General features: G+C 42.4%; 1 protein-coding gene across 1 annotated transcript in view; it reads right to left on the bottom strand.

Annotated features, from left to right (window-relative positions):
* Positions 1 to 1,157: 1,157 nt before the first annotated feature.
* The window catches only part of Trip4 (thyroid hormone receptor interactor 4), a 62,269-nt gene continuing 38,186 nt past the window's right edge, over positions 1,158 to 25,240 (bottom strand). The window contains exons 12-13 of the mRNA XM_042687841.1: positions 9,619 to 9,721; positions 1,158 to 1,457 (exon numbers count right to left, since the gene is read on the bottom strand). Of these exons, the coding sequence (XP_042543775.1) occupies positions 1,390 to 1,457; positions 9,619 to 9,721 (171 nt within the window). The 3' untranslated portion in view covers positions 1,158 to 1,389. The remainder of the gene's footprint in view (positions 1,458 to 9,618; positions 9,722 to 25,240) is intronic.

Genomic DNA, 25,240 nt, shown 5'->3' with positions numbered 1-25,240 from the left:
TTGGTCATAGAACTTGAACTCAGGCCTGGGTGCTGTTCCTGAGCTGTTTTGCTCAACGCTAGTGTTATAACATTTTGAGCCATAGCTTCACTTCTGATTTTTAGGTGGTTAACTGGAGATAAAAATCTCACAAACCTTCCTGCTTAGGCTGGCTTTGAACTGCAATCTTCAGATTTCAGCCTCTTGAGTAACTAGGATTGCAGGCATGAGCCACTGGCACTCAGCCAGTTTGTTTCTCATTGTCCCATTCAGGTGATTCTTTTGAAATACCACTGAAATAAATAAGGTGGCTTCATGCTGTCTCATCAGGCAGGTAGTTTTACCTCTTCCCAACTGGATCCTTCTGCATCCTTCCTGGCTTCTCAAACTAAAGGACAAAGTAGAAGCCCTTCCAAGTTACCCTTTCCAAAACAATAATTTACTAGTATGGACTACTCAGCTTTTCACTTGAAAAGATGTTGAATCAGAGCAGAAAATCTGTTAAAATCCTTTTGTTACATCATAGGCTTTGTATTAAACACAGGGTTCCTCAGTCATCCTAATATTTTTAGGACATTTACTTCTAAAATACAAAACAAAAAACCTGCCTGGCACTGGTAATTCACGCTGTAATCCTAGCTACTCAGGAGGCTGAAATATGATGATCAAGGTTCAAAGCCAGTCTGGGCTTTGCACCAAAACAGCCAGGAGTGGTGATGTAGATCAAGTGGTAGAGCCATAAGCAAAAAGGTTCAGGGACAGTGCCCAGGCCCTGAGTTCAGGCCCTAGAACCAGCACAAAAGAAAACAAAAACAACTTTAAATCCAAAGAATATCTCAACAAACTGTTAACGTGGGCTGGGAATGTGGCTTAGTGGTAGAGTAATTACCTAGCATGCACGAAGCCCTGGGTTTGATTACTTAGTACCACATACACAGAAAAAGCCTGTGCCTCAAGTGGTAGAGCGAAAGAAGCTCAGGGACAGTGGGCAAGCCCTGAGTTCAAGTCCCAGGACTGGCAAAAAGAGAGAGAGAGACAGACAGAGAGACAGAGACAGAGAGAAAATGTTAACCTAAGATCATAATTTTCCTAACTTCACATACAAATCTTAGAGGAAAGTAATTTTCAACATGTTTCTTTCTCTTTTGATTACTACAATGAGAAAAATGTCAAAGACCTAGAATTTTAAAAGTGTTTTTATAAATAATGTATTCAAAGATTTTTGACCCACCACATAAAGAATCCTATTATTTAAGAAAAATAAACAAATTTTGGCAGTTTAAATTCTGAGACATTAAAGCCTGAGGGCCCAGCCTTTAGATTTCTACTGCTTTTGCTTCCGAAGGACCAGTGGGTACCAATTTTAGTACATGGAATTCCACTGTGCTGTATAGTCTCTTTTCTCCAGGGTCAGACAGTTTTATTCTGCTTCATTAACCCCTTCTTTGCTCCTTGATGGATCTTGGAATCCAGTTTCCCTGTGAGGGAGAAAAAGAAGTCTCATTATTTATTTACTTATTTATTTTTCTATTTGCAATGCAAATCTTGCTTGGTCTCCCAAATCTTCTGGTTACTGTGTTCCTGTCACATTCAATTATCTTGCTTCAGAACTCAAGACACTTCCAAACTTCAGAGTTAGTTTCATTTTGTAAGAATGAGGGAAAAAAAACAGTGGAAACACTGTATAAAGAGAAAGATATGCAAGCACAAGCCTGAAGTGGGGAGGAGGGAAGGGCTGGTATACACAGACACAAACTGAGTATTTGTCTAGAGAATCTAAGTTCCTATTTCTAATTTTATAGCTACTGTAAAAGAAGCATCTTATTTTTCAGGGTGTCTGATGCCCAGACAAAGTTTTTAAGAATACACAGTGTAATAAAGGGAAGCATTTCACACAGTGGGAAACTCATTCCACTGACCTGTTAACTGGCTGAGCATAATGCATGACCCTCCTTCACAGTGGGAAAAGCAGTTCAACTCACCCCTTGGCTGCCACAGACTTTAATAGGGGGAGTGACCTGAAACAGTGGAGTAGAATCCACATGAATGCTTTGCTGACAAAGGGCCCCTATCAACAGCTAAGAAGGGTAAAGGTCATAGGCTCTGTGACTCCTCTAAGTGGTTAAAAAAAAAAAAAAAAAAAAATCAGGGCTAGGGGGGCTGGGAAGGTGGCTTAGTGGTAGAGTGCTTGCTTAGCATGCATGAAGCCATGGGTTCGATTCCTCAGTACCACATACACAGAAAATGCAGGAAGGGGCACTGTGGTTCAAGTGGTAGAAGGCTAGCCTTGAGCAAAAGAAGCTCAAGGAAGCACCTAGGCCAAATTCAAGCCCCAGGACTGGCCAAAAAATAAATCAGTACTAGGGATGTGGCTCAGTAATAGAGCTTTTCTCTGTAATGCCCTGGGGTTGGATCCTTAGCATCAAAAAAGGAAAAAAACAAACAAAACAACCTTAACACCACTGGTTATACAAATGAGAGGTGCTTTACTAAAGTAGCCTTTGAACTCTTGCTTTTCAGAGAAACCAGGATAGAATGTGGTACACTGGTAGCAGCATTTGCAATCATCGGTTTCATGAAGAATAGCATAAGAATTTCTATCTTGGCTGGCTTGAGAAAAGAGCTTGCAATGTTCTTCCTCCCACAAAAAGCCTCAATTGAGTCAATAGTAAAGCTGATGATGCTAAAACACAAACAATTCCTTTCAGCTTTAGCACCGCAAAAATGAAGAGACTTGGGTATACCATAAGAGTAGTCAGGGGCTGGGAAGGTGGCTCAGGGGTAGAGTGCTTGCCTTGCATGCCTGAGGCCCTGGGTTCGATTCCTCAGCACCATATAATCATAAAGAAAAAAAAAGCTGGAAGTGGTGCTGTGGCTCAAGTGGTAGAGTGCTAGCCTTGAGCTGAAGAGATCAGGGACAGCTCCCAGGATGAGTTTAGGCCCTACGACCGGACCCCCAAAAAAAAAGGAAAAAAAAAAAGAGCAGTCAGGTATGTTATGGGCCTATATCTACATCCACTATATCTACTGCGGGGCAGTGGGCTACACGTGTTGCCATTTTTATTTGTTGAGCAATCAGGTATAACAGATTGCAAAAGACCCAAGTCAAAAGACCAAGTTTCTAATCCATCCCTTTCTGGTATTAACTAGCTGGATGAACTGGAGTAAGTGATACAACCTCACTGGATTTCAATGGTCTCCTTTGTCCCATTAGGGTAAAAATATATGTCCTGACTCCTGCAGAAGGAGAATGGAGAAGAATAACCTTACCATAATAAGTTCCTTTTAAAAAATTTCTTTACTTTTTTTTCTTTTTTTAACTTGCTAGGCAGGTGCTTAGCTGCTGAACCAAACCTCCACCTCTTTTTCACACTGATTTTTTTGTTGTTGTTGTTGGTTTGGGGGCTTGAACTCTGGGCCTAGGCAATATCCCTCAGCTCTTCAGCTCAAGGCCAGCATTCTACCACTTGAGCCACAGCACCACTTCCGGTTTTCTGGTGGTTAATGGGAGATCAGAGTCTCATGGACTTTCTTGCCAGGGGCTGGCTTTGAACCATGATCCTCAGATCTCAGCCTCCTGAATAGCTAAGATTACAGGCGTGAACCACCAGCCCCTGGCTCACACTGATTATTTTTGAGATAGAGTCGTACTTCTGACTGACATCCTCCTCTATTTTTCACAGACAGGTGTTCTATCATGCCCAACTTTTTCTGCTGAGATGGAGCCTCATGGACGTCTTTGTTTAAGCTGGCATGAAACCATGATCCTCTCATTCTAAGCTTCCCATACCTAGGATGATAGGCATATGCCAACAGCACTGAGCCTGGGTCTTACCAACATTTTTGCTAAGAATGGCCTTGAACCATAATCTTATTTTTAGCCTCCCAATTACAGGCATGAGCTATCAACATCTAGCCATCTTCTTGTTTTCTTAAGTCTCCATCCCTTATTCTCTCCACAGATACACCTGCATCTAAGTTTCCTCAGGATCCATTCCTAACTGATACCTTGAATGCTATCCACAACAGTCACAGTGCTGTTGACTTTAATTTGGGCTTTAGAGCAGAGGGCATTCCCAGGGATTTAGTTCTTTCATTCCCTAGGCTGCCTGGCTGGAAATCTGAACATGTGCCAGCAACTTGGCAAAAGAACTCTATTACAAGGTAAGTTTTTCTTTGTATCTTGAACATTTCCATAGTGACTGTCAAATGGTAAGTGCTGGATAAATGCTTTCATCAAATGAATTAAACAAAGAAGGCAGACCTACAAATTTTAAATCCTTTCTATTATGGGGACTATACAGTAACCCAAACCAGCAGATATTAGATAAATACATTGTAAAAGGTGATAGTATTCAGAAGTACAAATAAGTATTATGTCTCATTCAGATTTTTAGGACAAGCTAGGACAGAATTTAGAATTCCATTCAAGACTCCAGACGTCTAGCTCTCTGTATCGAATAAGTTGCTTCTATCACTCAGACAGCTACTTCTAGCCAAATAACCTTGAGGATGCTTCCTACTTACTCCTGTCCTCAATTTTTTTTCAATTCTAAGAGAAAGCTGGAAAGTTCTGAAAGCCCTTTCCATATCAATGATACTATACACTAAAAATAAGATGCAAATTGGAATAATTTGTTCCTGAGGCAACCTGATAAAGTGCAAAGAACAGGAAATCTACAGCCAGAAAGACTTGAGCAAAACATAACTTCTGTTAAATTTGTTTACTCAACTATAAAATCAAAGGAGAAAAAAAAAACTTAAAAAAAACCCTACTTGGACTGGGAAGTTGGCTGGCTTAGTGGTAGAGTGCTTGTCTAGCATGAAACCCTGGGTTTGATTCCTCAGTACCACATACACAGAAAAGACCAGAAGTGGATCTGTGGCTCAAGTGGTAGAGTACTAGCCTTGAGCAAAAGAAGCTCAGGCCCTGAGTTCAAACCCCAAGACTGGCAAGCAAACACACACACACACACACACACACACCCTGAGTTCAAACCCCAAGACTGGCAAGCAAACACACACACATACACACACACACACACATACACACACACACACACACACACACACACTCTCTCTCTCTCTCTCTTTCTCTCTCTCTCTCACTATTGGCCAAGCACTAGTGGTTCATGTCTGTAATCCTAGCTACTTAGGAACTGAAATCAGGGAATCAAGGGTTGAAGCCAGCCCAGGTAGCAAAGTCATGTGAGACTTAGCTCTAACACCCTCCAGTATACTTTTAAATCATTTCTAGACTGCTTGAGATATTGAGTACACTATAAATAGGTGTCTATTGTATTGTTTAGAATGTCTGTACATCCTTAGTACAATCTCAAATATTTTCAATTCTTTGATAGTAAAATTCATGAATATGAAGGTCAAACATGCATATGAAAGAGCTGAAAAAAAAAGTGCTTGTTGTGCTTCATAGTTATAGTCTAATGTCACCAGTAATCCCAGACAAGTCTTTTTGTTATTGTTGTTGGTAGCATAGGGGTTGAACTCAGGGCCTCACACTTGCAAGGCAACTCTTCCACTTGAGTCATGCTCCCTTCATCAGATTCTTATTAACATTTAAATAACAGTGTCGATTTTTCCCACCTTTTTTAAAGCCTTAGTATATTAGAATATTCCAAATACAAATTTCAGAAAACTCCAGACTGATGGTAAAAAGCATCAAATGGGACAAGTTCAGATAAAATCAACCCATACAAATAAACAAGGAAGTTAAGAGTAGGAAAATTAATTTCTGGCTTCAATGATGACTTCACAAACTGAGAAACTAATAGGAGGAAAGAGAAGTAAGAGCAATAAGGAACTTCAGGCCATTCCTAGGGACTCAAAAGTTCTTCCATCCCCTCGGCTGTCTAAAAAATCCAGACATGTGCCAGGAATCCGTTGAATACTTTATAACCAAGGACTTTTTTGTATCCCCAACATCTATCAGAGTGACTGCCACCAGCAGTGGCTCTTAAACAGACACAATCAGCAATGAAACAAGGGACCTGGGCTTCTTATGGAAAGAGGCAAACACAGTGACTACATCCAGATTGCTAAAACTTTTAAGTTCTAGTTCAGCCTGGTTCTCTCAAGATTTGGGATGTGGGTAGTGAATTCAGTAATACATTACTAAATTACTGAATACAATACATTCTCTTAGTGAAGAGTGAAAAGGATTACTTTCTGTATTTCCCCAATAATTTTACATTTAGCACCTAAGGCTAAATGTGTTAAACCACATCCTCAATCACAGTGTCTAAAAGAATAACATCAAGTTAATGTGCAGCAGATAGGCAAGAAGTTACAAAAGGAAAAAGTATATGTCATTGATGCATCCATGTACTTAACTTTCATTGAAATTTTCACATGTAAGCCGGGCACCCATGGCTCATGACTATCTATAATCCTACTCAGGAGGATCTGAGAATCACAGTTCAAAGCCAGCATGGGCAGGAAAGTCCGTGAAACTCTTTATCTCCAATTAACTACTCAGAAAAAGCCAGAAATGGTACTATGGCTCAAATGACAGAGAAGTAGTTAAAGTTCCCTTGCCAAAAAAAAAAAAAAGAAATTTTCACATACTCCATATAAGGCATAAGGCCGTTATTTATATGAGTTTATAAAAGATATAAAATAGAAAAAAAAATTCCTAGCTGAGGTATAGGTTAGTAGTAGACTACCTTCCTAGCAAGCAAAAGGTCCAGGTTCAAACTCCAGCACCATCAAAAAACAAACTACAGGTGGGTACATGTGGCTCATACCTGTAATTCTAGCTACTCAGGAGGCTGAGATCTGAGGATCTTTCTTCAAAGGAAGCCTGGGGCAGGAAAGCCCATAAGACTCTTCTCTCCAATTAACCGTAGAAAAGCTGGAAGTAGAGTTGTGGCTCAAGTGATAACGTACTAGCCTAGAGTGAAAGAGCTAAGAGACTGTATCCAAGCCCCAAGTTCAAGCTACAACACTGGCAACAACAACAACAGAAAGCACTACCTATTGTTTCCTACCAATACTTCACTTTCTCTAGCCTAGCTTTAATGATAAGAGACAAGATAGGGAGAAAGATGTTATTAAACCTTTATCTTAAGAACATTATTCCCCTCAATCCCTGTTAAGCCTTAGGAGAAAAATGAAGGCCACATATGTGATAAAGGTTGGTATTTGGGTAAAGAAAGTACTAAAATAAAACATTTTGGGGAAATATCTTAACTTTGTTTACCCAGAACATTTTCTCATACAAGCTTAGGAAGCAGATAAGAACCAAGATACAGGAAGAAGCAGAGAAAAGGGGACTCGAAAAAAGATCAAGCCATAGTGGTTTGAGAGCAAATACTGAGTATCTTTTTTCCTCCTACCACCAGAGCTTCCAGCAGTGCCTAGAGCAAGGTAAGAATGAAGGAATAGAATGCCCCAAGCAAAACCAAAGATGAGTAACATTTGCGGACTGGGAAGGTAGTTTAGTGGTAGAGTGCTTGCCTAGCATGCATGAAGCCCTGCATTCAATTCCTCAGTACCACATACACAGAAAAGGCTGGTAATGGTGCTATGGTTCAAGTGGTAGAGTGCTAACCTTAAGCAAAAGAAGCTCACGGAAGTACCGAGGCCCTGAGTTCAAGCCCCAGGCCTGGCCCAAAAAAAAAAAAAAAAGAGTAACATTTGAAATCACAAATAGTAGGGGACATCCTCAGGGCTATCAACTAAATGAAAACCAGAAGTGGCACTGTGAATCAAAGTGTTTCAAGCCCCACAGGAGGAAGAGGGGGAAGGGGAGGGGGAAGAGGAGGGGGAGGAGGAGAGGGGGAGGGGGAGGGGGAGGAAAGAAGAAGAAGAACAACAACAACAACAATAACAACAACAGCAACAACACCAACAACAACAACAACAACAGGAGGCGGCAGCGGCGGGGGCAGGGGCGGATGGCAGCATCAGAGTTCTGATGAGTTCTGATGAGTTCTGTTGAGGACTCAGACCTGTAATCTTACCTATTATGGGCTAAAAAGAGGCTGAGATCTGAGGATCACAGTTCAAAGCTAGCCCAGGCAGCAAAGCCCATAGACTCACCTCCAATTAACCACCAAAAAAGGCAGAAATGGAGTTGTGGTTCAACTGGTAAAGTGCTAACCTTGAGCATAAAAAACTTAGGGACAGAGAACCTAGGCCAAGTTCAAGCCCCAGGAATTGCATGCATGCATACACATACACATACACAAGAAAAGGTAACCATCAGTATCATCTGACCCAGGAATCTGTGTTTTAATCTTGGTAGATTTTGCTCCCATTTGAGAAGTACTTTTCTTGAGAACAGACTTAATAAATGGCTAGTCATTCCTAAACATACAGGGTGAGGCTGAGCTGTACACAGGGGAGATAATGTATACCCCAGAATCATCCAATTCATACAATGGGAAAGCAGTAACATGAAAGCATAAACCAGGGGCTGGGAAGGTGGCTCAATGGTAGAGTGCTTGCCTTGCATGCATGAGGCCCTGGGTTCGATTCCTCAGCACTACATAAGCAGAAAAAGGCCCAAGTGGTGCTATTGCTCAAGTGATAGAGCGTTAGCCTTGAGCTGAAGAGCTGAAGGACAGCGCCCAGGCCCAGGGTTCAGGCCCCACAACTGACAAAAGAAAAAAGAAGAAAAGAAAAGCATAAACCAGTACATGATAAAAGCAAATGGAAGCCAGGAATGGTGGCTCATTCCTATAATCCTTGCTACTCAGAATCTGAGGATTGCAATTCAAAGCCAGCCAAGGCAGAAAGTTCACAAGGCTTTTTATCTCCAATTAACCACCAAAAAGCCAGAAGTGGGGCAGTGGCTAAAGTGGCAGAGCACCAGCCTTGAGTGAAAAAGCCAAAGGATAGCCCTCAGACCCTCCATTCAGGCCCCAGAACCATACACACACACAAAAGTTGTTCTAATCATCTTGGGTTGAATACTGAAGAACAATGTATAGATGACACTATTGCTCTTGGCACAGGCTTACCACTTCCACTGTATGGTGGAATAAGCCATATATGTCCTTTTGACTGACAAGTAGTATTTTTTTTCTTTTTTTTGCCAGTCCTGGGCCTGGGCACTGTCCTGAACTTCTCTGTGCTCAAAACTAGCACTCTATCACTTGAGCCACAGCGCCACTTCCAGCTTTTTCTGTTTATGTGGTACCAGAGTATCGAACCCAGGGCTTCATGCATGCTAGGCAAGCACTTTACCACTAAGTCACATTCACAGCCCACAAGTAACATTTTTTATTATTGTTTTGAGACAGGGTCTCACTCTGTAGCCCAGGTTGACTTAACTTGAAATATTCGTGCTTCAGCCTTCCAGGTGCTGGGATTACAGGTGTGCACCTCCATGCCCTCCTAAGTAACAAATAACTATTTTAATGCCATAGGATCTTAAATGGAAGTTTAGAGTGAGTCACTCTCATGCCAATAACTATAGATCAAGATTTACTTGGGAAAGGCTACACTCCACTTACTGTGCCATTAAAGTTATTGATAAATGTAACTGTATTATTCCTCTAACACTAGAGAGTCACAGAACAGAGCACAAAGCCTTTTTTATTTTTTTTTTAAACAAAGTAAGGCAAGATGAAAGACAAGAAGAGAAAATTACACCATCAAAGACTGCCAACTTACAGATTTTTGGATTTCCTTTGATAGGAAACTTCACGACCATTTCCTGGGGATTTTTGCAGATGAAAACAAATGGAGAATCAGATTCTTGACTCATATCTGGAAACTACAAAATATAAAAATAAAAACTTCAGGCTAGTTGGGACAAATTCTGAATTTTAAAGAGCTCAAAGGATGTCCCAGATTTCACTTTAACATTAGGCTTGAGAGTATATTCCACTTCCCAAATAAAGAGAATTATGCTTAACAAAGCAGGAAGAAACCACCTTTCTACAGACTTTAATCCAGTAGTATGTAGATCACTGTCTGCCTTTTCTGGCTTTCCATAGTGGGAACTGTGTCATAAAGATGCCTGTTACCCTCCCAGGAGAGTCAGAACTGACCTTCCTTTTCAAACAGGCAACTGGGAATTGGGAGATTCAAAGGTCTTCAGGAACATTTGGCATGCTCTAGGTTCAGGTGAACCTAGAGGAAGACTTAAAAAAAAGGAAAGCTTTTGTGGAAATTCTGCCAGAAAACAGTACACATACCCCTGCTCTCCAAGGGAAGGTGATTCATTCTGAGAGGTACAGACATGCAAAAGCTGTTCTGCTGGATGAATTCCAGACCTACTTAGGGTGAAAGGTAAGTAGTAGAGCAATTCTGAAAACTATTTACAAGTCTCCTTTGGATCTCTTATCACAAAACAAATTTCCCTTAGTACTTACGACTTTTATTCCTTCTGTGAAACAGATATGGAACTTAAGGTAAGACTGTGAAGGCTGGGCAGTTACAATCTAAGAAAATTGGCTGGCAGAAGATGTTTCCCAGTAATGCTGAAACAATCCAAAGTTTTAATATTTCTTATCTTGGGATGTCTTTCATTTTTTGACAAATATGACTGATAGGCATCTGAATCAGACCTAACTGCCAGAGAAATTTGCCTCCTAGTAACTACTATCTAAGGTATGAAATTACTTTCCATTCTTATTCATCTGTTAAGAGCTAAGGGTCTAAAGTGAAAATAGAGGTTTCAATCAAGAAAACAAATTTCTCAGTAAAAATATAAATAGGCTTTGTAGGAGGGATGCAGAAAGAAAGCAATCAATAGATGAGGTTAATCTGGCTAAATTATAATATATGTAGCATGTGTGAATTACCATGGGGAAACACCTTTACAAGTAACACATGCTAGACATGAGGGAAAGAAGTAAAGAAAGTAAAATAGGCTATGTTTGGGGGCAGGTTTTGGTGGGAGGGGGAAGATGAATGGAGAGAATGAAGAGGGTGAATGTGGTTCAAGTACTTAATTTGTATGTATGAAAATAGAACAATGGAACGTGCTGAAATTGTTTTAAGAAGGGGAGAGAGGGCGTAAGGGAGAGAGAGAGGTGAGTGTGATCTGGTGGTACACACTGTATTTATTTATTAAAGTGTTACATACATATTTACACTTTCCCCTTGTAGAACCATTATATGCTTAAAAAGGAAAAAAAACAAAAAAGCTCTGGGCTGGGAATGTGGCTTAGTAGTAGAGTGCTTACCTGGCATGTATGAAGCCCTGGGTACAATTCCTTAGTACCACATAAACAGAAAAAGCCAGAAGTGGCACTGTGGCTCAAGTGGTAGAGCGCTAGCCTTAAGCACAGAGAGGCTTAGGGACAGAGCCCAGGCCCTGAGTTCAAGCTCCAGGTTTAGCAAAAAAAAAAAAAAAAAAAAAAATCTCTTAGCTGGGTACTGGTGGCTCATGCTTAGCTCTTCAGTAGGCTGAGATTTCAGAACTGCAGGTCGAAGCCAGGCCAAGCAGGATAGTAGTGATAATATAATCTCTAATTAACTATCCAAAAGCCAGAAGTGTGATTGTGGTTTAAATGGTAAAGGGCTAACATTGAGCATATAAAAAGCGCAGGGACAGCATCCAGACCCTGAGTTCAAGCTCTGAGACAAGCAAATATACACACACAAATCTCTTAAAAAATAGTGAAACTGGGGCTGAGAATGTGGCTTAATGGTAGAATGCTTGCCTATCTGCATGAAGCCCTGCATTCAATTCCTCAGTACCACATACACAGAAAAAGCTGGAAGTAGTGCTGTGACTCAAGTGGTAGAGTGCTAGCCTTGAGCAAAAGAAGCTCAAGGATGATGCCCAGGCCCTGGGTTCAAGCCCCGAGACTGGCAAAAAAAGGAAAACTTCTTTACCAACATCTCTAAGTTGCTTAGTAATGCTGGAGGAAAACAGAAGTAAGTGTGTGTGTGTGTGTGCATGCGTGCGTGCGTGCGTATGTCCTAAGGTTTGAACTCTAGGCCTAAGTGATGGTCCTGAGCTTTCGTTGTTTTTTGGCTTAAGGCACTCTAACTATTTGAGTCACAGCTCCACTTCTGCCATTTTGGTAGTTAATTGGAAAAAGAATCTCACACTTTCCTGGCTAGGTTGGCTTCAAACTGTGATCCTCAGATCTCAGCCTCCTAGAGAAGCTAGGATCATGGATGTGAGCCACAAGTGACCAGCTCAGACAAGATTTTGGGACAGGTATGGAATTACTTTGATTTTCTCTTTTTTAAAAAGCTTAATATTAAGTAACAGGCACAGTACTACCACAGACAAGTTCAAAACATTCATAGTTTAAAAAAAAAAAAAAAAGGGTAAGCTGGGCACCAGTGCCAGGAGTTGGTGGTTCATACCACCACTCAGGAGGCTGAGATCTGAGGATCATGCTTCAAAACCAGCCCCAGCAAGAAGTCTGTGAGACTTTTTTTTTTTTGGTTGTGGGGTTTGAACTCTGGTCTGGGGCTCTGTTCCTGAGCTCTTTAGCTTAATGTTAGTGTTCTACCATTTGAACCACAGCGCCACTTCTGGTTTTCTGATGGTTTATTGGAGATAAGAGTCTCAAGGACTTTCCTGCCCAGGCTGGCTTTGAACTGTGATTCTTAGATGTTAGCCTCCTGAGTAGCTAAGGATTACAGGCGTGAGCCACCAGTGTCTCTGTGTGTGTGTGTGTGTGTGTGTGTGTGTGTGTGTGTGTGTGTTTTGCCTGTCACGGGGCTTGAACTCAGGGCCTAGGCACTGTCTGAGCTTCTTTTGCTCAAAGCAAGTGCTCTACCACATGAGGCTCTTATCTCCAATTAACCACCAGAAAACCGGAAGTGGTGCTGTGGCTCAAGTGGTAGAGCACTTGCCTTGAGCTGAAGAGCTCTGGGACAGCGCCCAGGCCCAGAGTTCAAGCCTTATGATCCAAAAAAAAAAAAAAAAAAAAAAGCGATAGAGAGGTAAACCCTTTTATTTCCATATTCACTGACTAGGCAAAAAAAGAAAAGAAAAAGAAAAAGAACAGAAAAAGAAAAGCCCTAATATTACTGCTAATATTATTATTAAAAGGAAGCACATTCTGCACAAGATCCTTGCTGAAGTATGTTGGCACAAGTAAGACCAGAGGTTAATGCAGGTTTTTTTTTTATTTTTTCTCCTTTTTTAAGAAGGGTCTCCCTATTCAGGCCAGTCTGACAATCCTCCTGACCCAGACTCCTGAGCAGGCATGCACCACCATGCCCAGCCCCATAGAGATCTTTAAACCTACTTCAACAGAAGCCAAAGGAACAGAAATTGAAATTACTATTTTTTTCAATTCTCCTGTTTTTCTTCTCATGCTTTAGCGAGTATCAAGGTAGAGGACAGTGCTATTAGACTTTATAGCTCTGTTTTTCCCAAGCTATAAACCATCTCAGCCATTCTTTCCCCTTTCTTCAACTTCGATAAATCTCTCTCTACTGGATCGATCCCATTAACAAACATTCTGTAATGTCTGCCCTAAAGCGAAAAAACCTCTCCAGATCCTACATCTTCCTCCAGCTAACCACCCCATTTCTCAACTTTTTTTTTTTTGGCAGTTGTGGGGCCTGGACTCTGGGCCTGGGCACTGTCCCTCAGCTCTTCAGCTCAAGGCTAGCGCTCTACCACTTGAGCCACAGTGCCACTTCTGGCTTTTCAGTGCCACTTCTGGCTTTTTCTGCTTATGTGGTGCTGAGGAATCGAACCCAGGGCCTCATGCACACAAGGCAAGCGCTCTACCACTGAGTGACCTTCCCAGTCTCTCAACTTTCTTTTCTTTTTGTTTTTGTCCATCGTGAGGCTTGAACTCTGGACTTGGGCACTATCCTTCAGCTCTTCAGCTCAAGGTGAGTGCTCTACACTTAAGCCACGGTGCCACTTCCAGTTTTCTAATGGTTTATTGGAGATATGAGTCTGATGGACTTTCCTGCCCAGGCTGGCTTTGAACCGTGATCCTCAGATCTCAGCCTGCTGAGGTAAGCCACCAGCTCCCGGCAATAGGTGTTTGTTTTTGTTTTCTTTGTTGGTCAAGGGGCTTGAACTCTGGGCCAGGGCATTGTCCCTCAGCTCTTCATCTAAAGGCAAGCGTTCTACCACTTGAGCCATAGCACCACTTCCCCTTCAACTTTCTTTTACAATAGAATTCATCAGAAAATTATCTGTCCACCGTCTTCAACTCTATTTCTTTTTTCCTTTAATTCATGACAGTCCTATTCCTTCACCAAAATTCTTCTTGTAAGGTTACTGCTGACCTCCATGGTGATAAATTTTATGGTCCACTCTCAGTTTTGTTTTTGTTGTTATTGTTAGTGGTGGTGGTGGAGCTTGAACTCAAGGCCCAGATGCTGTTCTTGAGCTTTTTCACTCAAGGCTTAGCACTCTAACACGTTTTTTGCTCAAGACTAACACTTGGAGCCATAGGTCCCCTTCCAGTTTTCTGGTGGTTAATTGGAGATAAAAGTTTCACAGATGGGCTGGGAAGGTGGTTCAGTGGTAGAGTGCTTGCCTTGCAATGCATGAGGGCCTGGGTTCGATTCCCTAGCAACACATAAGCAAAAAGAAGAAAGCCGGAAGTGGCGCTGTGGCTCAAGTGGTAGAGCACTAGTCTTGAGCTGAATAGCTGAGGGACAGCGCCCAGGCCCAGAGTTCAGACCCCCCCCCCCAAAAAAAAAGAGTTTCACAGACTTCTGCCTGGCTTTGAACCCCATTCCACAAATCTCAGCCTCCTGAGTAGCTAAGATTACAGGCATGAGCCACCAGTGCCTGGATCTCAGTTGTTTTAGTTGTTCAACCTGTAAAACTTGATGTTGGGAGACCAAACCTCTGTATTGCACATGCTAGTAAGGGCTCTACCACTGATCCACACATCCTCTACCTGACAGAATTATAGCCTATCTCTTTTTTCTTTTCTCTCTCCTTCCTTCTTTCTTTCCCCTTCCTTTCCTTCCTCCCCCCTTCCTTCCTTCTTTCCCTTCCTTCCTTTCTTCTTTCCCTTCCTTCCTTCCTTTTTTCCTTCCTTCCTTCTTGTCTTTCCTTCTTTTTCTCTCTCTTTCTCTTTCTTTTCTTTTCTTCCCCCCGCCCTCACTCTTTCTTTCTTTTCTGTGTGTCCATCTTGGGACTTGAACTCAAGGCCTGGGCGCTATCCTTTAGCTTTCTTGTTCAAGGATAATGTTCTACCACTTGAACCAGAGCTCCACTTCCAGCTTTTTTGGTGACTAACTGGAGGAGGTAAGTGTCTCACTGACTTTCCGCTCAGGCTGGCTTCAAACCATAATTCTCAGATTTCAGCCTCCTGCATAGCTAGGAGCTAAGGCGTAAGCCACCAGTACTGGCTTGCCTCTCTCTCTCTTTGACCTCCAGAATATCATTCCTCTTCCTCGTTTTGTTACTATGCTGGCTGTTCCATATCTCTGTGGCAGGGGTCAGGACTTCAATCTCTTCTTTTTCTACATTTACAACTCCTTCAGCCTCAAAGTGAAAAATATCTATCTGTAGCCTGGTGCAGGTGACTCATGCCTATAATCCTAGCCACTCAGAAAGCTGAGATCTAAGGATCATGGCTCAAAGCCAGCCCAAGCAATTAAGTCCCTAGGATTCTTTTTTTTTTTTTTTTTGGCAGTTGTGGGGCCTGGACTTTGGGCCTGGGCACTGTCCCTCAGCTCTTCAGCTCAAGGCTAGTGCTCTACCACTTGAGCCACAGTGCCACTTCTGGCTTTTTCTGCTTATGTGGTGCTGAGGAATTGAACCCAGGGCCTCATGCATGCAAGGCAAACACTCTACCAATGAGCTACCTTTTCAGCCCAAGTCCCTAGGATTCTTATCTCTAATTAGGCACCAAAACAGACAGAAGTAGAACTGTGGCTCTAGTGGAAGAGTACCAGCTTTGAGCAAAAGAGCTCAAGTCTGAACCCCAAGTTCATATAGCTAGGAAAAAGCTAGAAGTGGAGGCATGGCTTTAGCTTTGAGTAAAAAACTGAGACTAAGAGGCACTTAGTTCAAACCCCAGTACACACACAAAATAAAAGAAAACAAAACAAAACAAGCTGGGCACTGGTGGCTCACACCTGTAATCCTAGCTACTCAGGAGGCTGAGATCTGAGGATTGCAGTTCAAAGCCAGCCTGGGCAGGAAAGTCCATGCGACTCTTATCTCCAATAAACCACCAGAAAACTGGAAGTGGTGCTGTAGCTCAAGTGGTAGAGTGCTAGTTTTGAGCTGAAGAGCTGAGGGGCAGCGTCCAGGCCCAGAGTTCAGGCCCCATGACTGACAAAAAAAAAAAAAAAAACCAACTTGGATAGAAAAGTCTGTGAGGCTCTTCAATAAGCTACTCAGAAAAAGCTGGAAGCGGCACTGTGACTCAGTGGTAGAGCACTAGCCTTGAGCACAAAGAGGCCCAGGGCCCAGGGCCCAGTGTCCATGTCCCTGCTCACAGAGAGCTAATCCCAAGGGCACAATACCTACATGCCATACCCATACATGTGCTAAACAGCTACTGGCAGGGCTGAATTCTGTGACCCCACTTCATTTCAGTTGTGGCTCATGTGACTTCAGAGGTAAGGAAAGGAGGTATCTGAGGCTTCTCCTCCAATCCCAAACCTAAACATCCATATACAACAGCATCTAAAAATAAATGATTTCTGAGTTCAAGCCCCAGGACTGGGGAGAGGGGGGAAAACAAAACAAAACATTAAGATCAGTGTTCCCAGTTGAACTTAAAAATCCAGGTTCTTTGGAAGACTCATTTTCCCAGTACTATCAATGACCTTTAGGGGCTAACAAGAAACCAAGGTGAGGAACAAAGCACCGGAGCAAAGAAAAAAAGGCCTGTGTACTGGGAGCAGCCATTAGTTCACCTTATCAACTACACTAAGTCAAGTCGGCTTGGCAGAGCCTCAGTTCCTCCACAGGGGCCTAGACACCTAGGAGCACATTCCACACTAACAAGTCAGGGGTGTAACAAAGAAACCTTTGTTTTGAGAGTCCAAAGACAGAAATACCGCTGACCCAGAAAGAGTAAAGTAAGAATAGGTTGGTGAAGAATGTGGATAAGATCTGATGCCACAGCAGTTTAAGGAAGATAGTAGGCTAATGATACTGATATGGCATAATAAATGATCATGGATATGTTAGGGAATAACAATTCTAAAATCAAGTAAACATCCAAATTTAGTTAATTAAAAAAAAAAAAAGACTCACTTAGTTTGTTGGTGTTCATAAAGCTGTCTATCACCTGCTTTCCAGCCTGAGGAGCTGGGCCTATCCTTCTTTCATGCCTCATAAGTTTCATAGCTGTCTAACATAACAGGTAATTAACTACTAAACAGCCATTTTCTTCTCCACCCAAGGGAAATTGTTCACCAGTCATCTAGAAAACATTTCTTTTGCCATTTTCATAAGAGAAGAAGAAAAGGTTAGTATTTTTCGGCAGCCATTACTAAGATTTAGAGCCAATCAGGCCGTTTTGCCCAAATCTGAAAGCCTCTACTTAGTTCTTGCACTAAAATGATCAATAATGCCAAACTATGTCACTCTTCACAACAAATCCCCAGATGACCTATATATCTTCTAGCTGTCTTCAGAAGGAAGACTAACAGCTAAAGCAAACAGTTAAAAAATAACTCACAGGTGAAGAATGTGTACACGCCGCAGGTTTTCTTGGCTTGAATTTTAGGGAACTAGATAGGACAAGCAATCAGGCTCTGGCATCTAGTTAGCTGAAAACTGACTCCAAGATCAAGGTGATAATACTCAGAATGAGAAGGAAGTGAGTGTGACAAAGACAGAGGCCACAAACACAACAGATCCAAAGAGGCACTTCCTGAAAGCAGCTGTGTTCTCAGATAAATGGCTCTCCTTTACACTTTTCTTCAAAGCAACTCAAGGTATTCACAGGATAACTATACTGGAAGATAAAAGTATTCTATTCTTGTAGCAGGATAGTATACTAATCATGATACTCTGAATGCATGGACTAGATGACTTCTATATCTGACCATAGCTGAATAAAGCTGTCAGCTACCCCAAAGTCAGATAGCTGAACTTTCATATGCCAGTACCTAACTGGTACCAGATGCCCAGTATCAAGGAGGAGACAGGAGAGAGGATACTGGGATAATGGGAGAGAGAGGGAGAAAGAGAACAAGAAGAGAGCAAGAAAGAGAGCATGAGCAAGCACGGGAAAGAGAGACAGACAGACAGAGACAGAGAGAAGCAGACTGCCTCTGAGGATTTGAAGGAAAGAAAATTTACTTCTCACTGGATGGGATCCCAAAAGACTTTCTTAATAGATGGCATTGAATTAACCTTGGAAAAATAGTAATAAATAGTACAATTTTTTATGTGCTATCATGTGCCATGGTGATTATATATGTTATTTTTTTTAACTTTACAACAAATCTAAGCAAGATATGATTACTCTCTTGTAGAGATGTGCCAGCCAATGAGCAAAAGTATCAGATAACAAATTCAAATCCCAGTCTCCCACCAAAATGAAACAAACTGAGAGTTAAAATAACTTCTGGCCAGGTGCCAATGGCTCCCTCCTGTAATCCTTGCTACCCAGGAGGCTGAGATCTTAGGATCGAGGTTCAAAGCCAGCCCTGGTAACAAAGTCTGTGAGACTTTTATCTCCAATTAACCACCAGAAAACTGAAAGTGGCATTGTGACTCAAGTGGTACAGCGCTAGCCTTGAGCTAAAGAGCTGAGGGACAGTGCCCAGGCCCAGAGTTCAAGCCCCACGAATGACAAAATAATTTGTGTAATGTTGGTCAATAAATAATAAGATTAGGATTTTGCACTTCAAGTGGCCTTCCTTAGGTAGCAAGAAAGCATAATCCAAGGAGAGTATACAATGTAATTAAAGGCATTGTTGGTAATGTGGGGCCTGTGTGGATGACGGTAGCAAGCCAGCTTATTGAAGGAAGTGAGTGAAGGAGAAGCAGGGAGTATGAATGGAGAGGTAGGTGTGGTCAGATGATAGATGACTTTGAATGATAGGCTACAAAGGTCACATCTATTTTTGGTGGTGATGGTGTTGGGTTGTAGAGTGGGGGGCTATGGAATGGGGAGGAGAGCCTTGAAGGTTTTTATGAGGCAATAACTGATAAAGAGCCTTGCTAGAGGAAAACTCATTGCCAGTAAGGTGAAAGATGGATTGAAGTGCAGAGATTCTGAAGATATCTTTTAGGATGATGCCAGTGGAATTAGACAAGAAAGAAATGTTTAATGTAGGTAGAAGCAATCAATTTATCTTTTAACTTAAAGTAAACAAGGGATTTCAGGAAGAGGTCTCCTTGAGCTGGAAAAATCTGCTGTGGCCTTGCAGTCTGCTTGCACTCTGTTCAACCCTGTTCGTTTATCATCCAGTCTACTGCACCATAAAAGTGACAAATATCTCCTAAGATTCAGAATATGATAAGCATGCGTTTAGTTTGTATTATTGACTGCTTGTCACTGAAATAGGGTGTGGTATTGCATAACCTTAATCATAATAATCAAGAGGCTAAGGCAGAAGGATTTCAAGTTCCAGACAAACCTGGGCTACAATAGTGAGTTCTAGGCCAGTATGGGTTACATAGCAAGACCCTCGCTTGCGGGAGGGGGTGGGGGGGAGGGGGAAGACTGGATATGGTCCTGTACATCTGTAAGCTCAGGTACACAGGAGGTGGTTGTGAGGACTGCAGCTCCAGGCCAGCCTAGGAACAAAGTTAGCAAAGTCCCCAATCCCAACAAAGTAGGTTGGGCATCTTGGCTCATGTCTATAACCCCAGTTACTGGGGAGGCATAGAATAGAGAGAAGGGTCTGAGGAGACTCTATCCAAAAAATAAGCCGGTGCTGTTGGCTCACGCCTGTAATCCTAGCTACTCAGGAGGCTGAGATCTGAGGATCATGGTTCAAAGCCAGCCTGGGCAGGAAAGTCCATGAGACTCTTATCTCCAATAAACCATTAGAAAACTGAAGTGGCGTTGTGGCTCAAGTGGTAGAGCACTCGCCTTGAGCTGAAGAGCTGAGGGACAGCGCCCAGGCCCAAAGTTCAAGCCCCACGACCAACAAAAAAAAAAAGAAAAGAAAAGAAAAGAAAAATAATTAAACAAAAGACTCCTCTTTGTAAATAATGTAATACGCTAATAAAAAATAAAATAGTAAGTAAGCAAACAAACAAAAAGGCTGGGGATTTAACCCAAATGGTAAAACAGAAGGTCCTGAGTTCAAGCTCCAATAACATCAAAGATTTTGGATCCAGACTTTCCATACAAGTTTCATGCCTTCTAGTTTTTTTATCTGTCTTTGTGTATGTGTGTGCCCCATCCTGGGACTTGAACTCAGGGACTAGGCATTTCCCATAGTTTTTTCCACTCAGAGCTAGTGCTCTATCACTTGAACCACAGACTCCATAATTTGGTGGTTAATTAGAGATAAAGAGTCTCATGGACATTTCTGCCCAGGTTGGCTTCAAACCACAATCCTCAGATCTCAGCTTGCTAAGTAGCTAGGAGTACTGGAGTGAGCCACTGGCCTCCCACTTGTCTGTCTTATTTCTCTCTCTCCTCTCCAGGGTCTCACTATGCAGTGATGTAATTCTTCTGCTTCAGCATTAACTTTGCACTATCCATACTCAATAATCTTAGCTGCTGCTCTTAAAAATAGTTATCTTAGCCGGGCGCTGATGGCTCACGCCTGTAATCCTTAGCTACTCAGGAGGCTGAGATCTGAGGATCGCGGTTCAAAGCCAGCCAGGGCAGGAGAGACCGTGAGACTCCTATCTCCAATAAACCACCAGAAAACCGGAAGTGGCGCTGTAGCTCAAATGGTAGAGCGCTCACCTTGAGCTGAAGAGCTGAGGGACAGCTCCCAGGCCCAGAGTTCAAGCCCCTCGACCGACAAAAAAAAAAAAATAGTTATCTTGGGCTGGGTGGGGGTGTAGATGAATACCACATCATTTGCATAGCATTGTGAGACTCCAGGTTCAATCCCCAACATCATAAACAAAGGACAACAACAAAACACAGTTAATCTTCACTTCTTATTTTTATATGGTTGATAACATTTTAGATATCTGAGGGAAGAACAAGGCAGATTTATGTTTCTTTTAGTATTTCAAGTGGTGTCTGACTTACAATAGGTACCATGTTGGATAAATATAAGAAAATCTTAAGAAGAAAAAAAAGCTCAAAGACAGTGCCCAAGCCCCAAGTTCAAGCCCCAGGACCAACACACACACACACACACACACACACACACACACACACACACCAGGCATGGTGGTACATACCTGTAATGCTATCATCTCTGTTACTCAGAAGGCAGAAGAAAGAAAACCTTGAGTTTAAGGCTATCCTCCCCCAAAATTAACAAGACACTGTCTCAAAACCTAAATATTCCTAGCCACTCAGGAGGTTGAGATCTGAGAATCAAGTTTTGGAGTCAGCATGTACAAATCCAAGAGATTCATCTCTAGCCAAAAGCCAGAAATAGAGGTGTGGTAAAGAGGTAGAGCACCAGAAGTGAGTGAAAATGCTGAGCAAAAGCTCAAGATATGGGCTGGGAAGGTGGCTCAGTGGTAGAACGCTTGCCTTGCATGCCTGAGGCCCTGGGTTCGATTCCTCAGAAGCCGGAAGTGGCACTGTGGCTCAAGTGGTAGAGCGCTAGCCTTGAGCTGAAGAGCTGAGGGACAGCGCCCAGGCCCAGAGTTCAGGCCCCACAACCGGACCCAATTAAAAAAAAAAAAAAAAGCTCAAGATATGAGTTTAAGTCCCAGTACAGGCACAAAAATGGTAGGAAGGAGGGAGGGAGGGAGGGAGGGAGGGAGGGAGGGAGGGAGGGAGGGAAGGAGGGAAGGAAGGAGGGAGGAGAAGGAGGGTATGGCTCAAGTTGTAGAACACTTGACACATACAATAACAAGTCCCCAGATTCAATCCCAAATACTGCAATGCATGAGCATGAGCCTAAGCATACACGCATACACATACCTTAAACCATTTTCAAATGGGTACTTGATGGTTTGTTTTTGCAGTGTTGAGGATTGAACCCAAGGCACTGTACTTGCTAGGCGTTTTACCATGTGTGCTAAATCCCCAACCCAAGATAGCCTGCTCTGGCCTAGAAACTCTAGTAATCTTTCTAGTCTTCATTAGAATTCTGAAGACACATTCTTTATCTTACTCAAGTGAACTGTGATTTTAAAGAATTGCTTGCAGGCCAGGCACCAGTGGCTCACCCCTGTAATCCTAGCTTTCAGGAGGCTGAGATCTCAGGATCACGGTTCAAAGCCAGCCTGGGTAGGAAACTCCATGAGACTCTTATCTCCAATAAACCACTACAGAACTGGAAGTGGTGCTGTGGCTCAAGCAGTAGAGTGCTCGCCTTGAGCTGAAGAGCCCAGGGACAGTGCCCAGGCCCAGAGTTCAAGCCCCAGGACTGACCAAAAAAAAAATTAGGTGGTAGTGACATACATTTTTTTCTCTTTATTGGACTTAGATCCCTTAGGAGTCTTCTGAAGTCTATTAGTTGGTAGATTTTCTCAGTACAACAGAGGGGACATTTTTATTTTTTTTCTTGCAGTGCTAAGATAAAACCCAGGGCATCACATACACTAGGCAAGTATTCTATCACTGAGCTATAGCCCCAAATGCACACATATTTTTTGTTTTGTTTTTGGTCCGGTTGTGGGGCCTGAACTCTGGGCCTGAGCACTGTCCCTCAGCTCTTCAGCTCAAGGCTAGTGCCCTACCACTTGAGCCACAGCGCCACTTCCGGCTTTTTTCTTATGTGGTGCTGAGGAATCGAACCCAGGGCCTCAGGCATGCAAGGCAAGCACTCTACCACTGAGCCACCTTCCCAGCCCTGCACACATATTTTAAAAGGCACTTGTGGGTCATGCTTGTAATCCTAGCTATACAGGAGGCTGAAATCTGAGGATCAAGATTCAATCTAGCCCAAGAAGGAAAGTCCTTAATAATCTTATTTCCAATTAGGCACCAAAAAGCCAGAAGTGGAGATGTGGCTCAAATGGTAGAGCATTAGCCTTGAGCAAAAAAAATTAGGGACAGAGCCCAGGTCCTGAGTTCAAGCCCCAAGGACCAGCACATGTGGGGAAAAAAAAAGTAATTGGTTGGAGATATGGCTTGAGGTTAGAGTACTCACCTAGGAAGTGGTAGGCCCTAAGTTCAAACCCCAATACACACACACACACACACACACACACACACACACACACACACACGCACACACGCACGCACACGCACACGCACACGGAGACGAAGACGGAGACAGAGCAGAGAAAGACAGAGACAGAGACAGAGATACAGCGAAATTGAGGGACTTAGCATTTTCAATGTTAATGGCTGAATTGACTATTGACTATTCCTTCATTTTCTAATTTCTCACTTCTTAGACTCACAGAAGATCCATTAGTGAAAGAAGCTGATGATTTCGGCACACCGAGTACTACTTATAATCTTCCTGAAGATCTCTGTGGTTTAGATGCTCTTACAAAAATAGAACAAGTAATACTCTCTTCTGTACTAGAAAACAGCAGTTCTATTGCTGGTGTCAATTACTGTCAATAGGGACCCAGTAGAATCATAATTCTGCATAATTCCTTGAAGATAGGTGCTTACTATTAGAAAAACCATGCAATCAAATGAACTAAAGGGTCAGAAATTTGGCAGAAGAGGAATGGATTCAGTTCAGAAGAAAGAGAATGATCAATAACCTTGGAGATTTCAGACAAATCAGATTTTCCTTGGAAGGCAGGGATATAAATAGCACAAACCCAACACAGACACACAGAAACAAAAGCCACCAACCAACTCAACTTTGTTTGAAAACTTGTTAGGTCTAGAGAACTGTTCACAACCACAGCTGCTAATGGTTATGGATTTGGCAATCAAAATGTCTTTTAGAAAAAAAATAAGTTTTAACTGCCTTACTATTGAGGTTACAGACCACAGCCTTGATGCATTGTTGCAGTCAACATCCTCCCTGCTGATTTTGAGAGCTTACATCTGCTGTTGGCAGATAAAATACTGGCAAACAGCATGGGTTCCTTCCAGAGGCTATAGGAGAAGCTTTAAGGAAAGGGCTCTCATCTACCTTTCTTCTATAGTCTTATCCATGTCTGCCCTGTCTAGGTTGGTCCCCTTACATTACTCAGGAGGGCTGAGGATCTGGTGGCATTTTATTGTATTGGCACAAATTATGCATGCTGGCCAAACTTGTATTAAAAGATAAAAGGAATACAAGTTCTTAGCTTAGGGAAAAGCATGCTAAACACATCTTTTTTTTTTGTAAAGCCATTAATAGTATAGTGTACTTGATTCTAAAACTCACATGAACAAAAACCTCTTTTTTCTTTAAAGAGTAGTAAATGATCACAATATGCCAGAAATAGTGAAGACTTAGTGTATTTTAGTTTGGCAGAGACAGGCTAAGAATGTGAGGTCAGAAGTAAATTGCTAGGCTGAGAATGTGGCTTAGTGGGAGAGTGCTTGCCTGGCATGCATGAAGCTCTAAGTTCGATTCCTCAGCATCACATATACAAAAAAAGCTGGAAGTGGTGCTGTGGCTCAAGTGGTAGAGTGCTAGCCTTGAGCAAAAGAAGCTTAGGGACAGTGCCCAGGCCCTGAGTTTAAAAAAAAAAAAAAAGTAAAGTAAATTGCTGAGTTTCTTCAGGGAAGAAAAAAAAAAGAACAAAATAAATGTGGTCCAAGTCACATAGGAAGTTAATTTTGGTTGAAATAAAAACAATCAGATGAACACTGGTTCACAAAGAGAACATAGGGCTGGGAAGGTGGCTCAGTGGTAGAGCGCTTGCCTTGCATGCCTGAGGCCCTGGGTTCGATTCCTCAGCACCACATAAGCAAAAAGGAAAAAGCCTGAAGTGGCGCTGTGGCTCAAGTGGTAGAGCGCTAGCCTTGAGCTGAAGAGCTGAGGGACAGCGCCCAGCCCCAGAGTTCAGGCCCCACGACCGGACCCAAAAAACAAAAACAAAAACAAAAAAACACAAAGAGAACATAACTTAGCTAGGTGATAAGAAATAAAATGTTGTACAGGGTGCCAGTGGTTCATGCCTGTAATTCTAGCCACTGAGGAGGCTGAGATATGAGGACAGAAGTTCAAAGCCAAACTGGGTAGGAAAGTCTGTGAAACTCTTTTCTCCAATTAACCACGAAAACACTGGAAGCAAAGTTGTGGTACAGTGCCAGCTAAGAGTGAGAAAGATAAGGCCCTGAATTTAACCCCCAGTATCAGCATGTGTTCACTACCACCACCACCCGCCCCCCACCACACAGGAAGTAGATCAGTACATAGCAACTGC

This window comes from Dipodomys spectabilis, unplaced genomic scaffold, assembly GCF_019054845.1.
Source record: "Dipodomys spectabilis isolate Male_0828 unplaced genomic scaffold, ASM1905484v1 ptg000108l, whole genome shotgun sequence".
Classification (NCBI taxonomy): domain Eukaryota; kingdom Metazoa; phylum Chordata; class Mammalia; order Rodentia; family Heteromyidae; genus Dipodomys; species Dipodomys spectabilis.
The sequence above is the reverse complement of the archived record's forward strand: the minus strand, read 5'-3'. Positions and strand labels throughout refer to the sequence as shown.